Source organism: Oryctolagus cuniculus, chromosome 7 (assembly GCF_964237555.1).
Source record: "Oryctolagus cuniculus chromosome 7, mOryCun1.1, whole genome shotgun sequence".
Taxonomy (NCBI): Eukaryota; Metazoa; Chordata; class Mammalia; order Lagomorpha; family Leporidae; genus Oryctolagus; species Oryctolagus cuniculus.
Window position 1 is genome coordinate 143,683,113 of NC_091438.1, and position 22,182 is coordinate 143,705,294.

At 58.7% G+C, this 22,182-nt stretch overlaps 1 protein-coding gene across 4 annotated transcripts; it reads right to left on the bottom strand.

Moving 5' to 3' along the window:
- Nucleotides 1–163: 163 nt before the first annotated feature.
- SMPDL3B (sphingomyelin phosphodiesterase acid like 3B) lies at nt 164–21,722 on the bottom strand. Of its 4 annotated transcripts, none has more exons than XM_070078994.1 (8): nt 21,496–21,722; nt 12,584–12,797; nt 10,255–10,352; nt 7,205–7,348; nt 6,201–6,373; nt 4,393–4,573; nt 4,168–4,301; nt 164–758 (listed from the first exon to the last, which is right to left on the bottom strand). In XM_070078994.1, the coding sequence occupies exons 1-8, from the start codon at nt 21,554–21,556 to the stop codon at nt 390–392; spliced, it is 1,374 nt and encodes a 457-aa protein (XP_069935095.1). In that variant the 5' UTR covers nt 21,557–21,722; the 3' UTR covers nt 164–389. The 4 variants fall into 4 exon arrangements, with proteins under 4 accessions (XP_069935095.1, XP_069935096.1, XP_069935098.1 ...); XM_070078995.1 differs by lacking the exon at nt 21,496–21,722 and adding an exon at nt 16,977–17,106; XM_070078997.1 differs by lacking the exon at nt 21,496–21,722 and adding an exon at nt 16,844–16,976.
- Between the last annotated feature and the right edge of the window lie 460 nt (nt 21,723–22,182).

Here is a 22,182-nt window from a genome sequence, read left to right on the forward strand (position 1 = left end):
GAGCTCAGGCTGCAGCGGCGACCTCAAAACATAACAAGGAAGCCTAAAGGCACGCATTCTGTCCCCGCGCGCCCCCAACTGGGGCCCGAGCCAGGGCTGCCCCCAGGAGCGCAGGGGGCCCCGGCCGGTGGGCCCCGAAAGGCGCGCCGGAACTGCAAGGGAGTTCGTTTCGACATCCTTTATGTCTTAGGACGGACAACTCGCAGGATAAGACGCAGGTTTTGCTTTGCGGGCACAACATGAAGCTTAAGAAGGAAATGTGTCTCTGGAAGGGTCCCTGGGGCTTTGTGTCTGCTCCGGCTACTGTCCCCTCCTCACCCCCAGAGGAAAATGGGGGTGACACTGCTGCACGTCACCGGGACGAAGCCGAGCCCCGGTGGCGCCCAAGGTCACCAAAGAAAGAGCAAACGCAGGCCCAGCAGCGCGGCCCACAGGCGCGAGAACGCGGGCGCGGGCGCAGCTCCCGCGGCGGCGCGCAGGCAGGCGCTGTAGGCCTCGAAGGCCACGTGGTTTATGGCACACACGTGTTCGGCGCGGCAGGCTTCGTCGCAGGGCCGATCATCGTAGCTGACCGAGTTGTAGAGGTAGTAACGCTGCCGCACGCCCTGGTCACTGGCGATGTGGCCCAGTACGCTGTGCATGGAGCGGGCGCTGGCGTCGGGCACCCCGTAGGCCTCGGTCAGCCGGTACTCCAGCCCCCAGCGCGGCTGTCCCTGCTCGTTGGCCAGGCTCAGGTTCAGGAAGTAGGTCACCATGTCCTGGAGGGGGCGCGGTCAGTGAGCAGCTGTCCGCCCCGCCCCGCCGCACCTTGCACTCGCCCCACCCCCATTCTCTGTAGCCCCAGCTGTGACCTATAGGGTTTATTTAGCATATTCCCCGACTGTCTCTGGCAATTCTATGAACCCCACTGCACAGATAAGGAAACAGGAGGCCAAAAGCAAGTTAATTCACTTGGCCAGGGCCTTAGGGGAGCTGAGTTGCAGAGGTGAGCTGGGACTGGGGTCGCTTGCTCCACTTCCGGTGCGTTTAGCGTTTAGTCCTTGGGCACATGGAAGATGCCCCAATAAATATTCTCAGGGTGAATGGATACCATTCATGCGTCCTGCGTGGATTGCAGGAGGAGCAGGGTGGACCGTGAGGGCTGCCTGGATGACAGGGAGGTCCCCGCTGAGGCTCTCAGTAACTTGCCCACGCCCCTGTGCAGTGCAGACACCCCGGGAAGCAGGCGTCGGAGGCAGGCTCGGGAAGGGCAGCCCCCAGTCTAGCCTAGCCTAGCCTAGCGATGGCCTGGGGGCCAAGCCAGGGCCTGGAGAAAGGCGAGGCCCCGGCTGGTCACCGGCTCTTAGAGCGCCCCGTATGGCTTTGCTCCTTTGCCCCAATTCTAAATTTAAAACGAATTGGAGGCCGGCGCCTCGGCTCACTAGGCTAATCCTCCGCCTAGCGGCGCCGGCACACCGGGTTCTAGTCCCGGTCGGGGCGCTGGATTCTGTCCCGGTTGCCCCTCTTCCAGGCCAGCTCTCTGCTGTGGCCAGGGAGTGCAGTGGAGGATGGTCCAAGTGCTTGGGCCCTGCACCCCATGGGAGACCAGGAGAAGCACCTGGCTCCTGCCATAGGATCAGCGTGGTGCACCGGCCACAGCGCGCTGGCTGCGGCGGCCATTGGAGGGTGAACCAACGGCAAAAGAAGACCTTTCTCTCTGTCTCTCTTTCTCACTGTCCACTCTGCCTGTCAAAAAATAAAAAAATTTTAAAAATTAAAAAAAAAGAATTGGAAAGAAACTCGCTAATTGCTGTGTCTCCAATCGAGTGTCATGACAGGGGTCCCTGGGTTCTGGACAGATGCCAGAAAGCGCTCTTGGCCCATGGCTCTTAGCAACATTGGAGAAAGCTTTGACTCCCATCAGAACAGCCAGGATTCCTTTTGGTAGATGCCACTGAGGGCAAAACATGCCAGAGAAAATCCAGGCGCAAGCCCGCATGGAGGCAGAAGAGCCTTGCACCACGACTCCACAGCTGCAGCAGCGCTGAGCCCAGTGGCTGAGACACTGGTCAGACGCCCGCCTGCCCCCCCAGGGCCCGGGTTCCACACCCCGCTGCGGCTCCAGACGCCAGCTTCCTGCAGTGCAGACCCTGGGTGGCAGCAGTGATGGCCCAAGTGACTGGGTGCCTGCCGCCTCCCGGGGGAGATGTGGATTTAGTTCCTGGCTCGGGCCCCTGGCCCTGGCCCTGGCCCAGCCCTGGCTCATGCAGGCCTTTGAAGAGTACACGAGCAGGGGGAGCTGCCTCTGCCTCTCAATTTCACAGACAAAAGAGCAGTGGGGCGGAAAGGCGGTTCTATAGCTCAGCTCTGCCGCCTCCCAGTTGGGCAGCCTTGGGAGGGGGCCCGCACCTCCAGGGACCAATCCCCCCCACCCACCCATGGTGTAAAAGGCTGACATCAGCCACCTCCCAGAGTTGTGAAAATTAGATCCGTGCCATGCTGACATCTGGACCTGACACACAGGCCAGCAGGGCCGTAGGGTCTGAGGACAGGTGCTCCTTCAGGACTGGAAGCCGAAGGGTTTGTGGGTCCAACACTGCAAGCTGAACTTGTGGACCTGTTTCAGGTCGCTAGAGGTGGGGTGGGAGGAGCTGCCCGTGAGGAGCTAATGCTCCCATTTTATAGACGGAAGCAGTGAGGCACAGAGCGGTCAAAAAGCTTATGAGTGGTGGAGCCAGGACTCAGGCCCAGGTCTGGCTCCCCCCACCCCGAGAAGGCTGTGAGCCCCACAAGGTGGGGTTAGGGGTGGGGGCTTAGCCAAGAGACCGCTGCTCAGGTTCTCTGATTGGCCGGCCGGGCGGACAGGGCCCGTGCTCCCGTAAACAGCCGCAGCCGTCTTATCTGCGTTTACTCCCTAGAATCCAGGCGCTGGGGTAGCTTGGCCTGTCCTTGGCCTTGTGTGTCCTCTCTGCACCCCCCGCTGAAGTCTCCACACCCACCTCTTTCTGGAACTCGGGCTCCAGCTCACGTGTGTGTCATCAGCCTTCTCAGAGTTAACAGACCCACAGCCACACTTCTGAACCCCCCTCCAAAACCGGGTCAGCCCCCCGCCATCACCCCATCTCCACTGCTCAGGCCCGAAGCCGTGGAACCCTCCTCGAGCCCTGTCAGTGTCCCCAGCGCCCATCCCGGCGCTCCGCCTGCAGAACACATCAGAATCGGAGCTTCTCACCATCCCCCACACCACCCAGTCCCAGGCCGCCCCGGCTCTCAGCCATGTTGGCAGCGGGCAAGCGTGTGACATTGTAAGTCAGAATGTCCATGCCGCTGCCCCCAGATCCAGAGCCCCGGCCATGGCCGGGGTGTCCTGTCCGGTTCTCTAGTCCCTTCCGCTGCACCTGCCCCACACCTTGCCTTCCCCTGCTGCGCCAAGCATAGCGCACCTCGGGGCCTTGGACCTGCGTCCCTGCTGCCTTCCCCAGGCAGCCCCCCAGTTCACGCAGAACCCACTGTCCCTGTCTACCTGTGGAGCACAGCACAGCCTCCCGTAGCCTTCCCCGCCCCGTCTCCCAGCCCTTAGCTCTTCTCCCTGAGCCACCCAGCTCAGCTCGACGTCTGAGTGTCTCCCTGTAGGAACGCCAGCTCCAGGAGAGGGGGCACTTTGTGTTGTTCACTTCTGGATCTCCTGGCACATGGCAGGTACACTTTGTAGAAGGCAGGCAGGCAGGCCCTGTGTTACCTTGTCATTGCAACAGTCTCCAGCACATGCTACAAGGTAAGGGGTTGCCGGAGCCTGGCTGGTGCATGGGCAGAGGCGGGCAAGGGGCTGACGTCAATGCAGGGAAAGCCTTGAATAGCAGGCCAGGGAGATTGTACGGTGAGGGCACTAGGGAGCTATTGAAGGTCTTCGAGCAGGGAGAGAGACAAGATAAAAGCAGTGCTTTAGAAAGATGAAGCCCATCTGTAGTGTGCAGCAGAGGGGCCGTGCAGGGCAGGGCTGGAGGCAGGGAGACCAGCCAGGCGGCTGTGACAGTGACCCAGGGACAGGGAGAATTGACCTTACTTGATGGCCGGGTTCTAAACCGAACTTCATCTCCCGGAAGCTGAGCAGTCAGCCGGGGCAGTCAAAGCTGAGTCAGGAGTGGGAGTGATACAGGCAGCCCCTCCACCCGGACCCAGGCCGCTGACCTGCAGGCGCAGCGTGGCTCGGTCGTACTCAAACACCCGGATGCCGGGATTGTTGGCGCCGTTGACCACTCCAGGCAATGTGGTTTTCCACGGAGTGACTCCAGGTGCAAGGAACATGACGCTGATGGGGGTGCCTTCCAGAGGGGAGAGAGAGGAGCTGAGCAAGAGCTGCTGGTAGCCGCCCACCTCCCGCCCCGCGCCCCTGGCCCCGGCTTGCTTGTGCACCTGCGTCATCATAGAACATCCGGAAGCTGTCGGTGTGGTGGTGCCCGAAGAACTGCCCAGCGATGACGTGGTGGTACTTCCGGACCAGCTCCAGGTACTGCTCGTTGAAGCTGGCCCGGAACCACGCCTTGTCCCGCGTCTTCTCAAAGAACCCTGGGGGCACGTGGCCAATGATGTACACCTGCAAGGAAGGGGTGTCCTCGAGTGGCTCAGAGCCACCTCCTCCAGTTTCTCCCAAAACCAGCCTCTGGGGGCCGGTGCTGTGGCGCAGCCGGTTAAGCTGCCACTTACAATGCCAGCATCACACATGAGTGCCAGTTCAGTACCCACTGCTCCACTTCCCATGCAGCTCCCTGCTAAGGGCCGGGGGAAGCAGTGGAAGATGGCCCAAGTGCTTGGATCCCTGCACCCATGTGGGAGACCCGGATGGAGTTCTAGGTTCCTAGCTTCTGCCTGGCCTGCCTGGCCATTATAGCCATTTGGGGATGAACCAGCAGACGGAAGCTCGCACGCTCTCTCTCTCTCTCTCTCATTCTACCTTTCAAATAAACAAATCTTTGAAAAAGCAAAGCTGCCCCCTCTCCCCAGAGGCAGGCACACAGACACACGTATAGGTCCTCCCTGAAGTTCCTCTCCAGGCACATGGAGGCGTCTCCATGGCCAGCAGTAAAGGTGCCGCACACCTGCCTTCCCGCACCTGTGCCTTTGTGCTGTGCCTGCCCCCTGGAGTGCCCTCCTCACTCTCACATCTGTAAGCCTGACCCTAATTCAGAACCTAGCACAGATGGCGCCGCTGTTGTGGTGTAGCACATTAAGCTGCTGCCCGTGATGCCTACATCCCATATGGGTGCAGGTTCGAGTCGCGGCTGCTCCACTTCCAATCCAGCTCCCTACTAATGTACCTGGGAATGCAATAGAAGATGGCCCAAGTCCTTGAACCCCTGGCTGTCATGTGGGAGACCCGGATGGAGTTCCAGGCTCCTGGGCCAGCCCCAGCTGTTGTAGCCATTTGTGGAGTGAACCAGCAGATGGAGGATATCTTTCTATATATACATAAGCTCTGCCTTTGAAATAAATAAATTTAGAAAACCCAAAAACCCAGCTCACTCATTGCCTCCATGAAGCCTTCCTAATCTTTCAAAGGTGTTGTCCCGGTGGAGAGCCCGGGGATGCCCACATCCACCCTTGCATGGCCAGGCTGCCTTTGCTACATGGTGACGTGCCTCTGTGGCCCTCAACTTCCGATCCCTGGGCGCTCGGCCACCATTGCAGGAGGTGGGATGGGGGCAGGGAGAAGAGCATGACCTTTGGGGTCAAACTGCGGCTTGGACCCCAGCTGGCTGCCACCTCGCTAGGCATCAGCCATGGTGCCTCCCTGGCATTGGTTTTGAGACCGGAGTGAGGTCACCCATGGACAGCGCTGCGCGAGGTGCTTGGTGCTGGCAGGGAGGGGGCGGGGTGCTGGGCAGGCAGGACACAGGCGCGGGAGGTCTTGGGCCAGCCCTTGAGCAGCCGTCTGCCCACAGGCTAGGCGGACACGTCAAGGGCGGGCCGTGGGCTGCAGTGAGAAGGGCGCCGGATATGCTGTCTGGGGACGAGGGCTCTGATGTCCGCTCCCTCGCTCACGGGGTGGCCTGGCTGGCACCATCTCAGCTCCTCATGAGCCTCAGGGGCCTTGGCAGTGGGCCTGGGGTCCCAGCCCACAAGGTTGAGCGTGGAGGATGCCCCTCCCGGTGAGGCTGGGGGCAGATGCATTGCGCTATAGCATCGGGGTGGGGGACGGGCGGAGGACATTGAGGCGCCCTTACCATCTCCCCGGCTTGGGCTGCACTCGTCAGCACTGCCTCCAGCCACTGGAACTGCTGGCCGGGGTCCGCCATGCCGGCCGTCTGCCGGTTGTCGCTGTAGTAGAGGTTGGTGTTGAGAACCACCACCTGCCCAGCGCTGCCCGCTCGCGGCAGCTTCTCCGAGTAGAAGGCACCTAGGGTGTCACAGCCAGAGAGGATCTGAAGGGGGCACTGACTCTGGCCGCGGTCAGCTCTGCCTGCTCCGCCTCACTCATAGAGGGTGAGCTAGGGGCATCTGGAGCCAGCATGCCTGGGTTCCTGTCCTGGCTCTGTCACTCGTTAGCTGTGCAACTTGGAAAAGTGACATAGCTCTGTGCACCTCAGTCTCCTCATCTGTGCAGTGGGCACAACAGTGATGGGTGTTTGCCCATCTCTGCCCCAGGAGCTGGTCCGTGTGGACCCAATCCACAGGCTTGGGGTTGGGTTCCAGCAGTGGGGAGTCCCAGCAGCAGGAGACCGAGAAAAGGGAAGCCAGCCGAGTTGGGGGCCACCTTGGGCTAAACTGTGTCTCTGCCCCCCCCCCCCCCCCACGGGGTGCTCTCAGGCACAGGGTGCTGCCCCCCAGAGAACTGCATCTGGAGACATTGTTGGGAGCGTTACTGCCATCTAGTGGGCAGAGGCCAGGCGTGCAGCTACACATCCTCCAAGGCATGCGACAGGCCCCGCCACCCTCCATGGTATGGGTAAGGGTCAAGTCTGGCCTAAATGGAAGCTTCCTACTCCTGCCTAGGTTACTGCCCAGAGGCTGGCCCCCGGGCGGGGCGGGGCCCGGCTCCCAGGACATGCTGGGGGGCCTTGGAGTCTGCCTCTTCTGGCCAAGTGACTTGGCACCTTCCACGCCTAGGTCTCCATTGCTGTACAGTGGGGATAAAGTCAGTGTGCCTGTTCAGGCAGTCTGGGGAGGAAGTGAAGTGAGACTCTGGCCTCCAGCGAGTGCCTGGCTGAGTGGCCAGGGGTGCCGGTACCTTTTCGGAAGAGAGTGATGGACTGGTTGCTGAGCCAGGGGCTCCACAGCTCTGCCACCTGATTGTAGATCTCGTTGCTCCCGGCTGGAAACTGGTTTTTGGGGTGGAAGTCGTGATTCCCCAAAGCAGCGTAGACTTTCGTATCTGGGAAGAAAAGGAGGAGTGGGACAACGCATGCGCTCGGGCGCCCTCGGGGGGACTGGTCCTGTTTGGCTGGCCGCTGGCTGCCATCAGTGCCGATGGGGAAGATACAAAGATCAGCAGCAACCCGTGTTCCTTAGGATCTCACTGAACTTGGCTCAGACCTGGGAGAAGAGCAGTGAGGTCTGTGGCCCCGCCCCTAAGGCCACTCCCAGCAGAACATTCCCCGGTGACAGCGTGGGATGTGAGACCGGGAAACCAGCAGGCCCGCATGGCTCGGAGCTTGATCAGCCACTGGAAACCGACTGGGCTCCGTGCTCGTCAATCCCACGGCCGTGTCATTGCCGGGGAAGGGGTCTGGTTCACTCCTTAGGAATTTCACTGACTGGAGCAGTCAACAGACAGTGCGGGGTGCTGGGAGCCCGGCCCTCAGCCCCTAGACCCCCTGTGCAGCGGGCTGACAGGTGTCCAGTACTTGCAGTGTGAGGGCTGTCACCATAGAGCAGGGAGCAGGGGTCAGGGGACAGGCCTCGCTGAGGAGCGGCCTGCGGATGCAGCCAGGAGGTGTGGGGCAGTCTCACTTCCTCCTCCTGAACAGCCCGTGCCCGCTTTGGTTTTCTGCTCTGTGCTGGCCAGCGGGAGGTGCCCAGAAAGTATGTGCAGGGTGGGCGTTGGGCACAGCGGCGGAAGTCAACACCTGGGACACCCACATCCTTCTATTCAAGGGCCTGGTTAGGGTCCCAGCTGCGCCGATTCCAACCCAGCTCCCTGCTAATGCGCACCCTGGGAGGCAGTGGCGATGGCTCAGTACTTGGGTCCCTCCACAGGACAGAGAGACCCAGACTGGGTTCCCAGCTCCTGGCATTAGCCTGGCCCAGCCCCACCTGTTATGGGCATGTGGGAAGTGAACCAGCTGATGGAAGATCTCTCTCCCTCTCTCCCTCTCTCTCTGGGTCTCTCTGCCATACAAATAAAATGAAAATATTTTGTTTGATTAGCAAACAGTTCTTCTAAACAAAATCTCAAGTTCAAGTCTCTTCCTCCAGCAAGCCGCTGTACTTTTGCTTCCGTATCTGCAAAGTGTTTTCTGCTCTTCTCGTTCCTGGAAGAGAAGAGCTCCTTTCAGCTGCTCCGGTTTGTTCTCATTCTTTTTTTTTTTTTTTTTTTTTTGACAGGCAGAGTGGACAGTGAGAGAGAGAGACAGAGAGAAAGGTCTTCCTTTGCCGTTGGTTCACCCTCCAATGGCCGGCGCGGCCGGCGCGCTGCGCTGATCCGATGGCAGGAGCCAGGAGCCAGGTGCTTTTCCTGGTCTCATTCTAACCTCTCTAAAAATGTGGCCGGGAGAACGTGCTGTGTCCATCTGCAACCAGCGGCGCTGTTGTCCGAGCCACACACGAAATAACACTATAGCTCACATCCAAGGGCACCCTGGCTGTTGGAAGTTCCAGCCACGCCCACATGTGGCATCAGCAGCACCACCTAGAGCTTGCGTCTGGTTGTTAAACCATGGGCAGTGAAGCATCTTCTTCTTCTTTTTTTTTTTTTTTTTTTTTTTTTTTTTTTGACAGGCAGAGTGGACAGTGAGAGAGAGACAAAGGTCTTCCTTTTGCCGTTGGTTCACCCTCCAATGGCCGCCACGGCCGGCACACCACGCTTATCCGAAGGCAGGAGCCAGGAGCCAGGTGCTTCTCCTGGTCTCCCATGGGGTGCAGGGCCCAAGCACCTGGGCCATCCTCCACTGCACTCCCTGGCCACAGCAGAGAGCTGGCCTGGAAGAGGGGCAACCGGGACAGAATCCGGCGCCCCGACCGGGACTAGAACCTGGTGTGCTGGCGCCGCAAGCCGGAGGATTAGCCTAGTGAGCCGCGGCGCCAGCCCTGAAGCATCTTCTTACCCATTGGTTCACTTGTGTTCCAGAAGCCCCGTGCCCAAGGTCAGGGCCAGGTTTGGATCCCACTGGCTCTGCTTCTGATCTACTCGTGGGGACTCACAGGGCCTCTCGTTGGGGTGAGGGGGGCTGTCCCGGTGTGACCTGAAGTGGCCACCTCTGGAAGACGAGCAGGTGCCAGGGTGTTGGGCTGGGCTGGGGCGGGGCAGATACACGGGTCGCATCCAGGCATCACGGACCTCGTTGAGGGCAGGTGGTGGTGGGAGTGGAGGAGAAGAGCCGAGTCCCAAGCAGGATCTTGCCACTGACTTGGAGCCCAAAGCTCACGTTCCTCGTTGGGAAACTTGAGATGGTAACAGCCCCTCTCTCTAGAATCCTCAACGGTAATGAGCTCCAGCCAGTGACAGCCTTAGAGCAGTGCCTCCATCCAGAGCTGCTGCTGCTAGGGGTGGTGACCGTCAGTATCCTGTAGCTGGGCCCTAACACCTTTACACGCAGCAGTTCCACGATAAGCATTCAAATATGCATATGCTCAAGGGCCATTAGACGGGGCCCGGGAGCCCTCCTGTCCCTGCCGCACCCCGCGGGGCTGCTGCCTCGCTCACTCTCAGTCCCTGCCGGCCCCGCCAGGCTCTGGGGGCCTTGGAAGTACCGGGAGGCGGCACCTGAGCCTCATCTCTCAGAGGCCCTGGCAGCTGGGATGGTCGGAGGGCTGGTGGGGGGGGTGCCAACTCCAGGGCCAGTGAGGACACAGGGCTGCGTGTGAGTCCACGTGGGACTCACCCAGGGGTGATGGCCGTGGCTGACTGCAGACAGCTGGAGGAAGGCCTGGGGCAGGTCAGGCAGTGAGACGTCAGACAGTCCCTTCAACAGGGCTCTGTGTGCGGCCACAGGCCTTGCACCCGCCCGTATAGAACCTGGCCGGCAGCTGGCTTTTGCTGCTGGTGGCTGAAGGTCCAGATCCCGCTGCCCTTGTCACCCATGTGCCGGACACTGCCCCGGTTCGGTGGCAGAGTCTTACCTGGAAAGACCTGTCTGATGAGCGTGGTCAGCTGATCCACGATTCTTAGCACAGCCGCCTCACCCAGGCGCTCATCCGGCACGTGGGGCGTGTCGTCACTGCAAGACACCACAGAGCCGGTTGGGGTGGGCATGGGAAGAACAGGGGACAGCCGTGCAGGGAGGAGCAGGCCTGTGGACTGGGTCTCAGATGTCCACTGGAGGGGACTGACCAGGCAGGACAGAGCTCAAGAGCAGGCTGTGCTATTTGCCTGCTGTGCATCCCTGGGCCGGTTATTAACCTCTCTGAGGTTCTGTTAGCTCATTTGTAGAGCAGAGACAGTAAGGCACCTACTCCGTGAGTGTTGAGAGGCATCAGTAGCAGAGATTACACATACAAAGCGCGGTGGTCGTAGCTGACACGTGTCATGGCTATTCAGCGAGGAAAGCCCTGGAGGTCCATCCCCTCTGCAAGTCCCCCAGGAACCCAGGGTGAGCAGCCAGCTCTGCATTCTCCTTTCCCCACGCGTCCCGAGGAGTCTGGAGCTGGCTTCAGGGTGTGGCGTTCAGCACTCCAGGGCAGGCTCACGACCTGTCCCTGGGTCATTCTGTCGCCATTCAACTGACCCGAGTTCTTGGATTCACCTTAGCGATGCCCAGCGAGGTGAGGGAGCAAGGGAAGGGGCGTGTGGCAGGTGGGGTTTGGGGGTGGCTAGAAGTCCAGACAGCCCAACTCGTGAGGCCCCTGCTGCCCAGACGCTCGTCCCGGGAAGTGAATACTGAACGAGACTCAGAGCTCCCTGGCTTCCCCTGTGCCGGCCACCTGCCGTGTGTTGTAGCCATTTCAACTGGCGTGTTCCCTTTAATAATCCTACAACGTGGGCCCACTGGACAGATAAAGAAACCAAGGAACTGGAAGGTGGGGCATTGTGCCTGAGTGTATACAACCAGAAAGGGGTGGGGTGAGATCTGACGGAGTCTCTGCCCACATCTATTATGCCCCAGTGTCTGCAATACCTCACCAGCAGAGGGCGCTGTTTACCCAGAGGCCTCCTCAGGGACGGCCAAGTACCCCCAAGACGGGAACCAATTCCCATGTTCATTTTCTGGTTTGGAGGATGCAATTTTGTGTGATAGCAAACACATTCAGTTTTGATAGGTTATCCACTGGGTTGCAGCTGTCTCTGGCAAGTCAGACCTCCTTATAATTGAAGAATTACAAAAGGTCCGACCCCACCTTGTCCACTGCCACACACGTGAGCAAGGCCCTAGAGATTTCCAAGAAAAACTGCACCTGCGAAAGGACCATGAATTCCGCACAGCCTCTCCCAGAAGGACCATGCCTTGTGGAATGCTACAGGTTCTTCCAAGGCCCTTGTCCAGAAATCAGGGGCTCCCCTAGCAAGAGCCCTGGAGAGAGCCTGTGCCCAAGGTCAAGGTCATGGACTAAGGCTCACTGTCATCTCCCACTGACTCCCGAGCCCAGGGAAGCCAGACCTGACCACGCCCCGCCTGAGACCCGGTCACATTTCTTCAGCGTCCAATTTTGCCCCTCCCCTTGCCAACTACGGGGTCCACCTGAGCGTCGTTTCTGGTCGCTCCCGTCACAATGAGAGACAGAGGCATCACAGGCCTCATCTGCCTTCCAGAAGCAATCATGGAGGCCGGCAGAAGGAGCACAAGTCAGAGTTCCTTCCAGCCTTCCTCCCAGCTCCCCTGGCGTCCCACTTCCTGCAGGAAGCCCTCCAGTCCTGCCAGATGGAGTCAGGGGTCCTGAGGAGCTCCCACTCCCACCAGGGACCCTCCCTCCTCACTGGAAAGTAACTGGTAACGTGCTCGTTTGCACCACCCACACACCGTGAGCCCCCCCATCTCAGCCCCCAGTGTCTACCCCAGGGCTGTGCGTGGAACAGGCCACGGCCAGAGCGAGGGGGTGAGGTGACGCCTGAGTGACGAGGGAAGGCGAAGGCAAAGGACTTGGATGGGGGCACTGAAAGGGACCACGCGGAAACCGTGGACTCTCTCCGGGGCATTTAGAGCACAGCAGAACTGGCCAGGACACATGGATCCCCCCGCGCCCCCCCCCCCCCCCCCCCCCCGCTCCGGGAATCCCCCCCGGGGGTAGGGGCGGCTCCAGGCTCCACCCCCAGCCGGGAGCAGGAGTTCTCCAGGTGCCCAGAGATGCTGACACAGGGGGATGAGGGCAGTCTGGGGACTCAGCCAGGGCCCCCGGGCAAGTGAGACAACTCCTCGTCTCGACAGAGGGGCTGGCGTGATGGTGAGAGGAGACGCAGGCCAAGGCACGGGCTGGCACGCGGCGCCCAGGGAGCTGCTGGCGGGGCTGCTCTCACCCGGTCCACAGGATGAAGTCAGGCTCCGGCGCGATGTCCCTCATGGCGTAGATGGACGAGTTGATGAGGGCCCAGGGCGAATCGCAGAGGTAGTCTCCCCAAGGGCCTGCGTCGGGCACCTGCTGGGAGCCGGCTGACGGGCACACCTGGAGGGGGTCTTCTGAGACCTTGTAGTCGGGATCCAGGTGCAGGTCAGAGATGTGCCAGAACTGCCCTGTGGAGGCGGAGAGAGCCCCTCCGTACCTGAGCCCCACTGGGGACGAAGTTGGGCGGACCATGGGCTGGGGGAGGGGTAGGCTTAGGGGCAAGGAAGGGTTCAGAGCGGGAGACCCCGCGGAGACCTGCACAGAGCAGAGAACAGGCTCAGCTCCGTCCCTGGCCCATGGCCTCTGGCAGGGCCCTGTCCATCACACGCCTTGTGTCCACAGCAGCAGCAGAAGGCATCAGCCGCGCTCACTGGAAAACAGAGGCGGGCCAGGTGGGAGGTTAAACCAGGGCTCTGGAGCCACGAACGTGTGTGTGACCCCAGGTAGCTAAGTCACTTCTCTAGCCCACAGTTGGAGGCAGATCCTGTCGCACCCAGGGGGATACATGCCCACCTCTGACCCTGGAGAAGGCCTCACACCAATGGGCTGGCAGATCCTGGGAAGTAACCCCAGGGAAACCCTGGGGAACGCGTGCGAGCTGTCTCCGCGCTGCGCTGCAGAGGTGGCTTGCGTCTCTCATGCACGAGCACTTGGTAATGACCGTAGCCAGGGCTGGCGCTGTGGCGCAGCCAGCTAAGCCACCACCTGTGACGCCAGCATCCTGTATCAGAGCACTGGTTTGAGCCCTGGCTCCTCCACTTGCAATTCAGCTCCCTGCTAATGCACCTGGGAAAGCAGCGGAAGATGACCCCTGACCTGGATGGAGTCCCTGGCTCCTGGCTTCCACCTGGTCCAGCCCCAGCTATTTAGGCCATTTGGGAATGAACCAGTGGACAGAAGACCTCTCTTTCTATTTCTCCATCTCTCTCTCTGTCACTCTGACTTTCAAATAAATAAAATCAATCTTTAAAAAAGTTGGCTGGTGCCACGGTTCACTAGGCTAATCCTCCGCCTGCAGCGCTGGCACCCCAGGTTCTAGTCCCGGTCGGGGCACCGGATTCTGTCCCAGTTGCCCCTCTTCCAGGCCAGCTCTCTCCTGTGGCACGGGAGTGCAGTGGAGGATGGCCTAGGTGCTTGGGCCCTGCACCCACATGGGAGACCAGGAGAAGCACCTGGCTCCTGGCTTCAGATCGGCACAGTGCACCGGCTGCAGCACACTGGCTGTAGCAGCAACTTGAGAAGTGAACCAATGGAAAAAGGAAGACCTTTCTCTCTCTCTTTCTCTCTCTCTCTCTCTCTCTCTCACTGTCTAACTCTGCCTGTTAAAAAAAAAAAAGTGACCGTGGCCTTGGGTAGCCACTCCAGCAGCTGGGAGTGGTCCTGGTCCTGATGGCTGAAGCGCTGGCACAAACCTGGACTCAGCTCCCAACCAGGGAGACGGAGACACTGGAAGCCTCCTGGTGTGGAGCAGGCAAAGGAATCCAGAGAAAGAGGTGAGAGGCGGTGGCCGCGTCACGAGCGCCGCACAGAGCCTGCACTGTGCCTGCACTGTGCAGCCGGTCCCAGTGGCCACTGGAAGGAGGGCTCCACAGGTGCGGCCCCGCCCTCCGTCCTACACTTCTGGCTAAAATTAGGGTGAGGCCGGGGATTTCCTCACCGTCCACCATGGCTGTCGCTTCCTGCACCACTTCCTGCGTCACTCAGAGCCAACAGTCAACACTTCTCTCCCGCCAGAAGCTGAGTCTGGGCTGCTTCTTTTGGTATGGCGCGTGGGGGAGCCAGGACCCCAGCTACACAACAGGACATGGAGTGCGGCTGCGGGACAGGCGCGCGGGTAGAGGCCAGCACCAACCCCAGCCCCACCCCCAGCCCCAGCCCCTCGCTCCCTGACTTCCTCCTGGACACTCTCAGCTTTTGTTCACTTCTCTTGGTCTAAACCTGGTCTCAGGGCCAGTGCTGTGGCATAGCGGGCTAAGCCTGTGCCTATGGCACTTGGATCCCATATGGACACTGGTTCAAGTCCAGGCTATGCCACTTCCCATCCAGCTCTCTGCTATGGCCTGGGAAAGCAGTGGAGGATGGCCCAAGTCCTTGGGCCCCTGCACCCACATGGGAGACCCAGAAGAAGCTCCTGGCTCCTGGCTTCTGATTGGCCCAGCTCTGGCCATTGTGGCCATTTAGGGAGTGAACCAACAGATGGAAGACTCTTTCTCTCTCTCTGTCTCTACCTCTCTATGTAACTCTTTCAAATAAATAAAATAATTTTTTTTCCTTTTCTTTTTTTGACAGGCAGAGTGGACATTGAGAGGGAGAGATAGAGAAAGGTCTTCCTTTGCCGTTGGTTCACCCCACAATGGCCGCTGCGGCCAGCTCACTGCAACTGGCGCACCGCGCTGATCCGAAGCCAGGAGCCAGGTGCTTCTCCTGGTCTCCCATGCGGGCGCAGGGCCCAAGCACTTGGGCCATCCTCCACTGTACTCCCGGGCCACAGCAGAGAGCTGGCCTGGAAGAGGGGCAACCAGGACAGAATCCAGCGCCCCGACCGGGACCAGAACCCGGTGTGCCGGCGCCGCTAGGCGGAGGATTAACCTAGTGAGCCGCGGTGCCAGCCAATCAAATAAATTTTTTAAAAAATGATGCCACCTGGGATACCCGCATCCCACAGCCAGGTGCCTGCTTCAAGTTGCAGGTCCCCTGCTTCTGACCCAGCTAATGTGCACCCTGGGAGACAGCAGATGATGGCTTCAACTACTTGGGTCGTGGCCACACAGGTGGGAGATCTGGATTGAGTTCTGGGTTCCTGGCTTGACTGTGGCCCAGCCCTGGCTGTTTGTGGGCATCTGGGGAATGAGCCAGTGGATAGAAGATCGAGCTCTCTCTCTCTCTCTGCCATTCGAATAATGTAAAGAGAAATCAATAAAATTTTTAAATAATTTATCTTCATTTTTTATTTTTAAAAAGATTTTTATCTTCATTTTAAAAAGATTTACTTATTTACTTGAGAAGCAGAGTTACAGACAGACAAGAGAGAGAGGTCTTCCACCCACTGGTTCATTCCCCAGATGACCGCAACAGCCAGGGCTGGGCCAAAGATCCGAAGCCCGGAGCCAGGAGCTTCCTCCGGGTCTCCCACACGGGTGCAGGGCCCAACCACTTGGGCCATCTTCCACTGCTCTCCCAGGCCATAGCAGAGAGCTGGATCGGAAGTGGAGCAGCCGGGACCCAAACCGGTGCTCGTATGGGATGCCAGTGCCACGGACAGATGTTTTACCTACTAAGCCACAGCACTGGCCCCAGTAAAAACTTTTTTTTTAATACCTGAACTGTCTCGCTGCCTTGCCTGTCATCCGTCCTTCTTGTCCACGCGCTGACGAGAGCACAGAGCCATCTTGTTCATTTCTGTGTCCTCAGCACCTGCCCCCCTGCCCAGGATGTGGAGGGCTTGCAGGTAGTCAGTGAAGGAAGGAGGACGCCTGTGGACGGGACCAGGAGGCTAGTAGCAGGTGCCCAGAGAGTGCCAGCTGGCCCTCTGCCTGGTATTTCATTTCACCCTTGCAGCCCTTCTGCGAGACGGGTTCTTACACCCATTTCACAGATGAAGAAACTGAGCCTCTAACCAGGCCTCCCTGACTCCAAAGCAGTAGCCCCTATGGTGCTGTGCCTATGGCTTGGCCTGCCTGTTAAAATATGCATGTTTTATCCATAATAAAATGCCCAGGCACTGCAGCAAAGGAATTAAGCTCCAGTCAGCATGTCATGGTACATGCCTGGGCCCTGGGACCCCAGAGAGGGAAGTGGGAGATCTGGCTTCTAATCCAGGCACTGCCGGCGATGGCAGGGGACTTGGGGCCAGCCGCTTGGCCTCGCTAAACATGAGCACGTTGGCGTCTGCCGCACCTCCCTGTGAGCCTCAGACGAAACCCTGAGTGAGAAAGGGCTTGTAGGGAAAAATCCGCTTACGCTACACGCGGTTCCTGCAATGACCTTGGGGCCAGGACTGAGGCCGGGAGGGACGGGGCACCTCCCCCTTACGGTGTGGATACTGCTCCCCCCCACCCCGATCTTACAACATCAACAGGCTCCATCATTCCTGCCGCAGAGTATTTTACACTCAGAAAGCGTTCATGCGTTCCACAAAGGCATGCACTCAGCTTGACTCACGGTCGCCACTCACTGTGCAGTAAGGATGGAGCCCATAAGTAAACCCGGTGTCAAGTGCAGTGGGAATTCCATTCCAGCCCAGCCGCCTGCCGCCTGCCGCCTGCCGCCATGAGGGCACCGGCAACGTGGCTCTGCCCATTCCTCACCATCCTCCTCTTGCCAGGAGCCGGATGAGACCGCGTGGGACAACTGACCAAGCTCAGAGCAAGTGGGAGGCCAGTTCTGCAGGGCCTCCTCTCTGCTCAGGGGAGGGTGGGCGGAGGGTGGGAGTGGCTGCGTCCTGCCCCAGCCAGCCCCGGTGGCCCCTCTGCTGCTGTCTCCGCCCCGTAGGTGCAGCGCAAGGCAGGGGCAGGCATGCAAAGCAGAACACAGCCATCTGTCTCCCCGCCGGCCAAATCTGGGTGGAGGGCTGCTGGGCACAGCGCCACCTTGCTTTCATGCTGAGCACTCAACCCCACTCACATCCCAGGGCAAGCAAAAGGGTCTCCTGGCCCTCCTCCCCATCACCTAACGGTTGTCACAGGGCCCCCTTGTGGGCGCGGACAGCAGACGCAGGGCCCATGGGCATGATTGAGACCTGGGGAGGAAGCGTTGGCTCCGAAGGTGCAGGAAGAACGAACATTGCACCATCAAAGTCAGTGTTTTCAAAAGCAACATAAAAATTTCGTCAGTCATATATGACATGGGGGCTTTTACAGTGATTTGTGATGGGGGGGGTTTCCCAAAAAATCATTCCTAGAACCCAAGAAAGTCTTAAAATGGCTAGAAGGTGAGTTTGCTTATAGTCAGAAATAATAGACACCTGCATTTATTTAGCACCTACTGGATGCAGATGTTGTACCAAACATGACAACATGAAACAGATTTACCATTGTACCCATTCTACAGGTGAGGAGACTGAGCACTAGAGTTCACGTCACAACAGAAGGGCTCACAGAGCACTCTCTACTCTGTTAGCAATGTGACCTGGTTATATATAACATAAAAAAAATTAGCATGACTCTATTAATTATTTCTTTTGAAAGGATGTGCACAAAATCTGGATCAGGGAAATGTGATTTTGAATCCTGGCTCCTCCACACAGTGGCAACTTGAGGAAGAGTTTTCCTGAGCCCCGGTTTCCTCGTGTGTAGGATAAGGAGGGACAGGCGTTGCGGTGCGGCGGGTTTTGCTGCTGCGTGGGCCGCCCACATCCCACATCAGAGCGCAGATCTTTGCTTCCGATCCAGCTCCCTGCTGGTGCGCCTGGGAAGCAGCAGATGGTGGCCCTGGCCACCCCCCTGGAAATGGAGTTTCAGATTCCTGGCTTCAGCCCAGCCCAGTCCTGGCTGTTGCAGCCATATGGGGAGTGAGCCAGAGATCTCTCTCTCTCCCATTCCCTGCGCCACGCTGCCCCTAGGCTCTGCTTCCTCAGGTGAGGGTATTAAAGCAGGTTTCCCTGAGTGTAAGCTCAGAGTCAAAGCACAGCCAGGGAGGCCCAAGCCTGCAGCAGCCGGGACCGCCCGCTCCCCAAACCACAGCTCCGCTGCACTGCAGGGACAAGTGACCTCTGCCCCAGCCCATCCCGCTCCCTCCCTCGCCTTGGGCCGACCTTGCGGGGAATGTTTTGCTGCTCTGCTAACCCCTGCTGGAAGAACGTGTCTGTCTGCATCTGGAAGAATAGTGGAGGGTTGCCCGGCACAGGCGGCACCGAGTGGGAGGAGTAGGAGCCAGCCAGCTCCAGGCCAAGGAAGGAGGAGGGGACTCCTCGGAGTCTGACACAGGCAGGGGTGACAGCCCTGTGACCGGCAGTCTCGAGACCTCGTGCACTCCAGGGAGAGACACAGACTCTGAAAAATCTTCAAAGAGCTGTGAGTTCTCTCGAAATTTACTTTCATTTTAAAAACTCAGGATGTGTACCTTCCAGCAAGCTTGGAGAAAAGAGAAAAAATAGTGCTGATGAAAGCCAGGCTCCCAAGAGGGCAGCAGGGCATGACCTTGTCCGGCTGCTCCCAGCTGTGGGATCCTCGCATGTGTTGGGGCCCCTCTGAGCCCCATCTTCCTCCTCTATAGCATAGGCCTGATAATAATAGGACCCGCTTCACAGGTGTTGTAGGCAGGCATACAGGATAAGGTTGATCAGGTGTGTGAACTGGAAGACCACGCCTTCGTGTGACTCTGTGTGACCGCTTGCCCTTACCTGGCCACACCTGTGTGCCCACCTGCCAATCAGGCTAATTACCCACTCCCCTTTGGAAGTGGATTAAAAGCCTGGGACCCGGTGGGCTTGGGCTCTTCTTTTGGCTTTTTGGCCTTTTGGCAGTGTGGGACCCTGCTGCCCCTGCGCCTCCAGGGCACCTGGCCTTTGGGCCACCTGCCCCATGCTTCCTGGCCTAGATCCTCCTCCACGTGGCTGGCTCCTGGCACTCGGTATGAATCCAGATTTCTCTCTCCTTTAGATAGGGCCCTCAGTCTCTTACGTATTTGCATTTCTCTCACTGAATAAAAGCTTAAAACGTATCATGCTGCCTCGTTCATTTATGCCAGTATTCAGAATTCTTCTCTGAATATTAGGCAGAACCCACACAGGCTTATTAATATTGGGAATTTATTAATAAGCACGTGCTGATATCGGATGACACCCCATATTCCAATATCACAGGCACTGGAAAAAGGAAATGAGTTTTTCCCCTTTCATTTCTCAAATGAGTTTTTAAAGGACAGCACATGTGAGCTGCTAAAGACCAAGTCTGACCCAGGATAAGTGCTGGACACACAAGGGTTGCCTTCGTGGCTGTCTTCCTTAATGCTTGGTTAGTTTGTTATTACCTGGCAGAGTGTTAACAGAGTGTCGTTGGACAACCTGGGCTCCTGGCCAGACTGAGACACTTATTAGATGTGCAATCTTGTGAGAAGTTAGTTACTTCTCTGAAGTTCCAGGTTATTGTCTGAAAAATGGAGATGATGGTATTGCACAAGGCTGCCGTAGGGTATTGCGTAAAAACGATGTTTGCACAAATTTTAGCAGCGTCTGATACATCAGAAGTGCTTTCCAAATGCTCCTCATTGCTCATTTTGCTGTGTTGGCTGAGAACTTGTGCTCCAGGTGGTTATACTGCCATTATTCAGCTATTCCATTCTTGGTGTTACCAATTTGTCATTAGTGTAAACAACACTGCAGTGAACATCTCTGGGCATTTGGGGAGAGGAGAGTTTCCATTTAACCACTCAGACTGGGGTGAGAGAGCCCATTAGCATTTGGAGTTCCAAAAAAACAAATGCAAATATGATGTGGGTGGGGAGGAGGGCGGAAGACTAGCGATTATGCCCCACCCCCCAGTCAGATCGCGGAGTGCGCCCCAGGGGACCGGGGTGTCTGTCTCAGGACTGCCTGGCTCAGCCGTCTCCCAAGCAGGGTGCTCTCGCGGGGAACAGCGCACCCTCTCAGGGCTCTCCCCAGAGAAACCTTGCACCCAAGTCGAAGCGTGAGGCTCTGAGTCCTCCCCAAGCACTGCACGGCGGTCTCCCATCCGCCCAGTGCCCGTCCTCCTCCTCGCCGGCCTCGGACGATGCCCAGCCACGCAGGCAGAGCCCTTACTGAAGCTCCTTGCTCGGGGTCAGAGGCTGGGAAAGCGGACCGACCAGGGCAGCCGCCAGGGGCCCCAGCCTCCGGAGCTGCTCCCCTCCACGACCCCCACCCCAGCGGGGCAGCCCCCTCCCTTCCGGTTGCTCAAGCGCTGGCGTCACCCTCGATTCTCTCCCACCCACCATCCGTCAGCAGATCTGTCCAGAATCAGGGCTTCGCCCACCACGCCGGAGGCTGGCAGCCGCCTCCGCGGGGCGCCTGCGGCTTCCCCTTCATCGTTAAGACCTCTCATCCGGGCTTGCCCGGCCGGGGGCTGCCTTGAAGGCTAAGCCCAGGAAGGTTGCAGCGGAGCCGGGCGCCCCGCCTTCACCCCGGGACGGTCTCTTCCCAGCACCACAGCCCAGGCAGATGCCACGGCCCCTCCGCCTAAGGTGCCCGGGTCACTCCGGGTAAAAGCCCGAGTCCTTGAAATGATCTGCGAGGCGAGTCGTGCGCTGGCGCCGGCTCCACCCTGCTGTCCCTTCTGCCCTCTCTGCCGCAGCCGCACGGGCTGCTCCTCTTTCTGGAACGCTCTTCCTAGATAGTGACGTGCACGAGCTCGCGGGCGCGCGCTCGGACTCTGTCTCTGCTTCAGGGCCCACCTGAGATGGAACAATTTACCTGGCTACCTCTAAGCACCCCTCTGCCCGGCACTCCCTCCTCCCGTCCTATTCATATGCTAATCAGCCCTGGAACACTCTGAATGGTGCTAGTTTACGTGGCTTTCTGGGACTCTCTGCCCTCTCCCTGGCTCCAAGAACCACGCCTGGCACAGAGAGGGGCTTCCCTCAGTGTTTGCTGAATGCCGCCTCCTGCCTCCACCACCTGGCTAGCTCTCACACACCCGCCCTACACACCCGCCCTTTAGCTAAGTCAGCGTCCCTCCCCTGGCCAGCCGTCGCCCCACTTAAAGTCTTGGGGTTCTAACACAGCCTCCACCCTGCCTCCTAGCACCCTGCCTGGCTATTTTTAGTAGCATTTCCCACTTCCAGCTGTCAGGGCTTCCAACCAAGTTCATTGTGTAGAAAACAAAGACATCCCAGGCATTCCTAGTGCCTTACCTGATTCAGCGCTGGTAACTGCCCAGTGGGCCAGGAAAATGAGCCAGGTGAGCAGCTCCATCCTCGGGGCTCACGCACCCACACACGCACAGGAGCCGCTGTCCACGCTGCAGGCTTCACAACTTGTCGTTCAAGTCCACGTGCGAGGCAGAGTTTCCCTTCCTGTTGCTGGCGTTCCCAAGGCGGGCAGGCTGCGCTTGCTTTCCCTCCTTTGCCCAGCAGGGCGTGAGCGGGGCCGGGCCCAGCGGGGCCTTTGGACTCCTACGGAGAAGCAGCACCTGTCCTGTCTTGTCAGGTGCTGGGAGTCAGAGTCCTCTCGAGAGAAGACTTCAAAGAGTCTGGGGAAAATGGAATTAGAAGATAAGATTATTTTGGTGCAAAAAACTTTTTGCATTGTATGCCTAAGAGAGGCCTTCATATGGAAAATGCAAGGGATAACCATGCGTGGATTTCACACACTTTTTGCAGCAGAGTTCCTTTTAATTCCATTTTCCCATGAGTTTTCTGAAGCACCCTCATATACTAAAGGATGTTTAGGCAAAATGGTTTGGTCTCTGCCGTTTGCTTTACAATAAACCGGTCAGGTTGGTGATGTTTCAGGACCAGCAGCGGCTGGAATCTCCTGGGAGCTCACCTGCAGGCGCTCACGGAGCCACGAGCCACTGTCTGTAGCTTTGCACTGCCCCG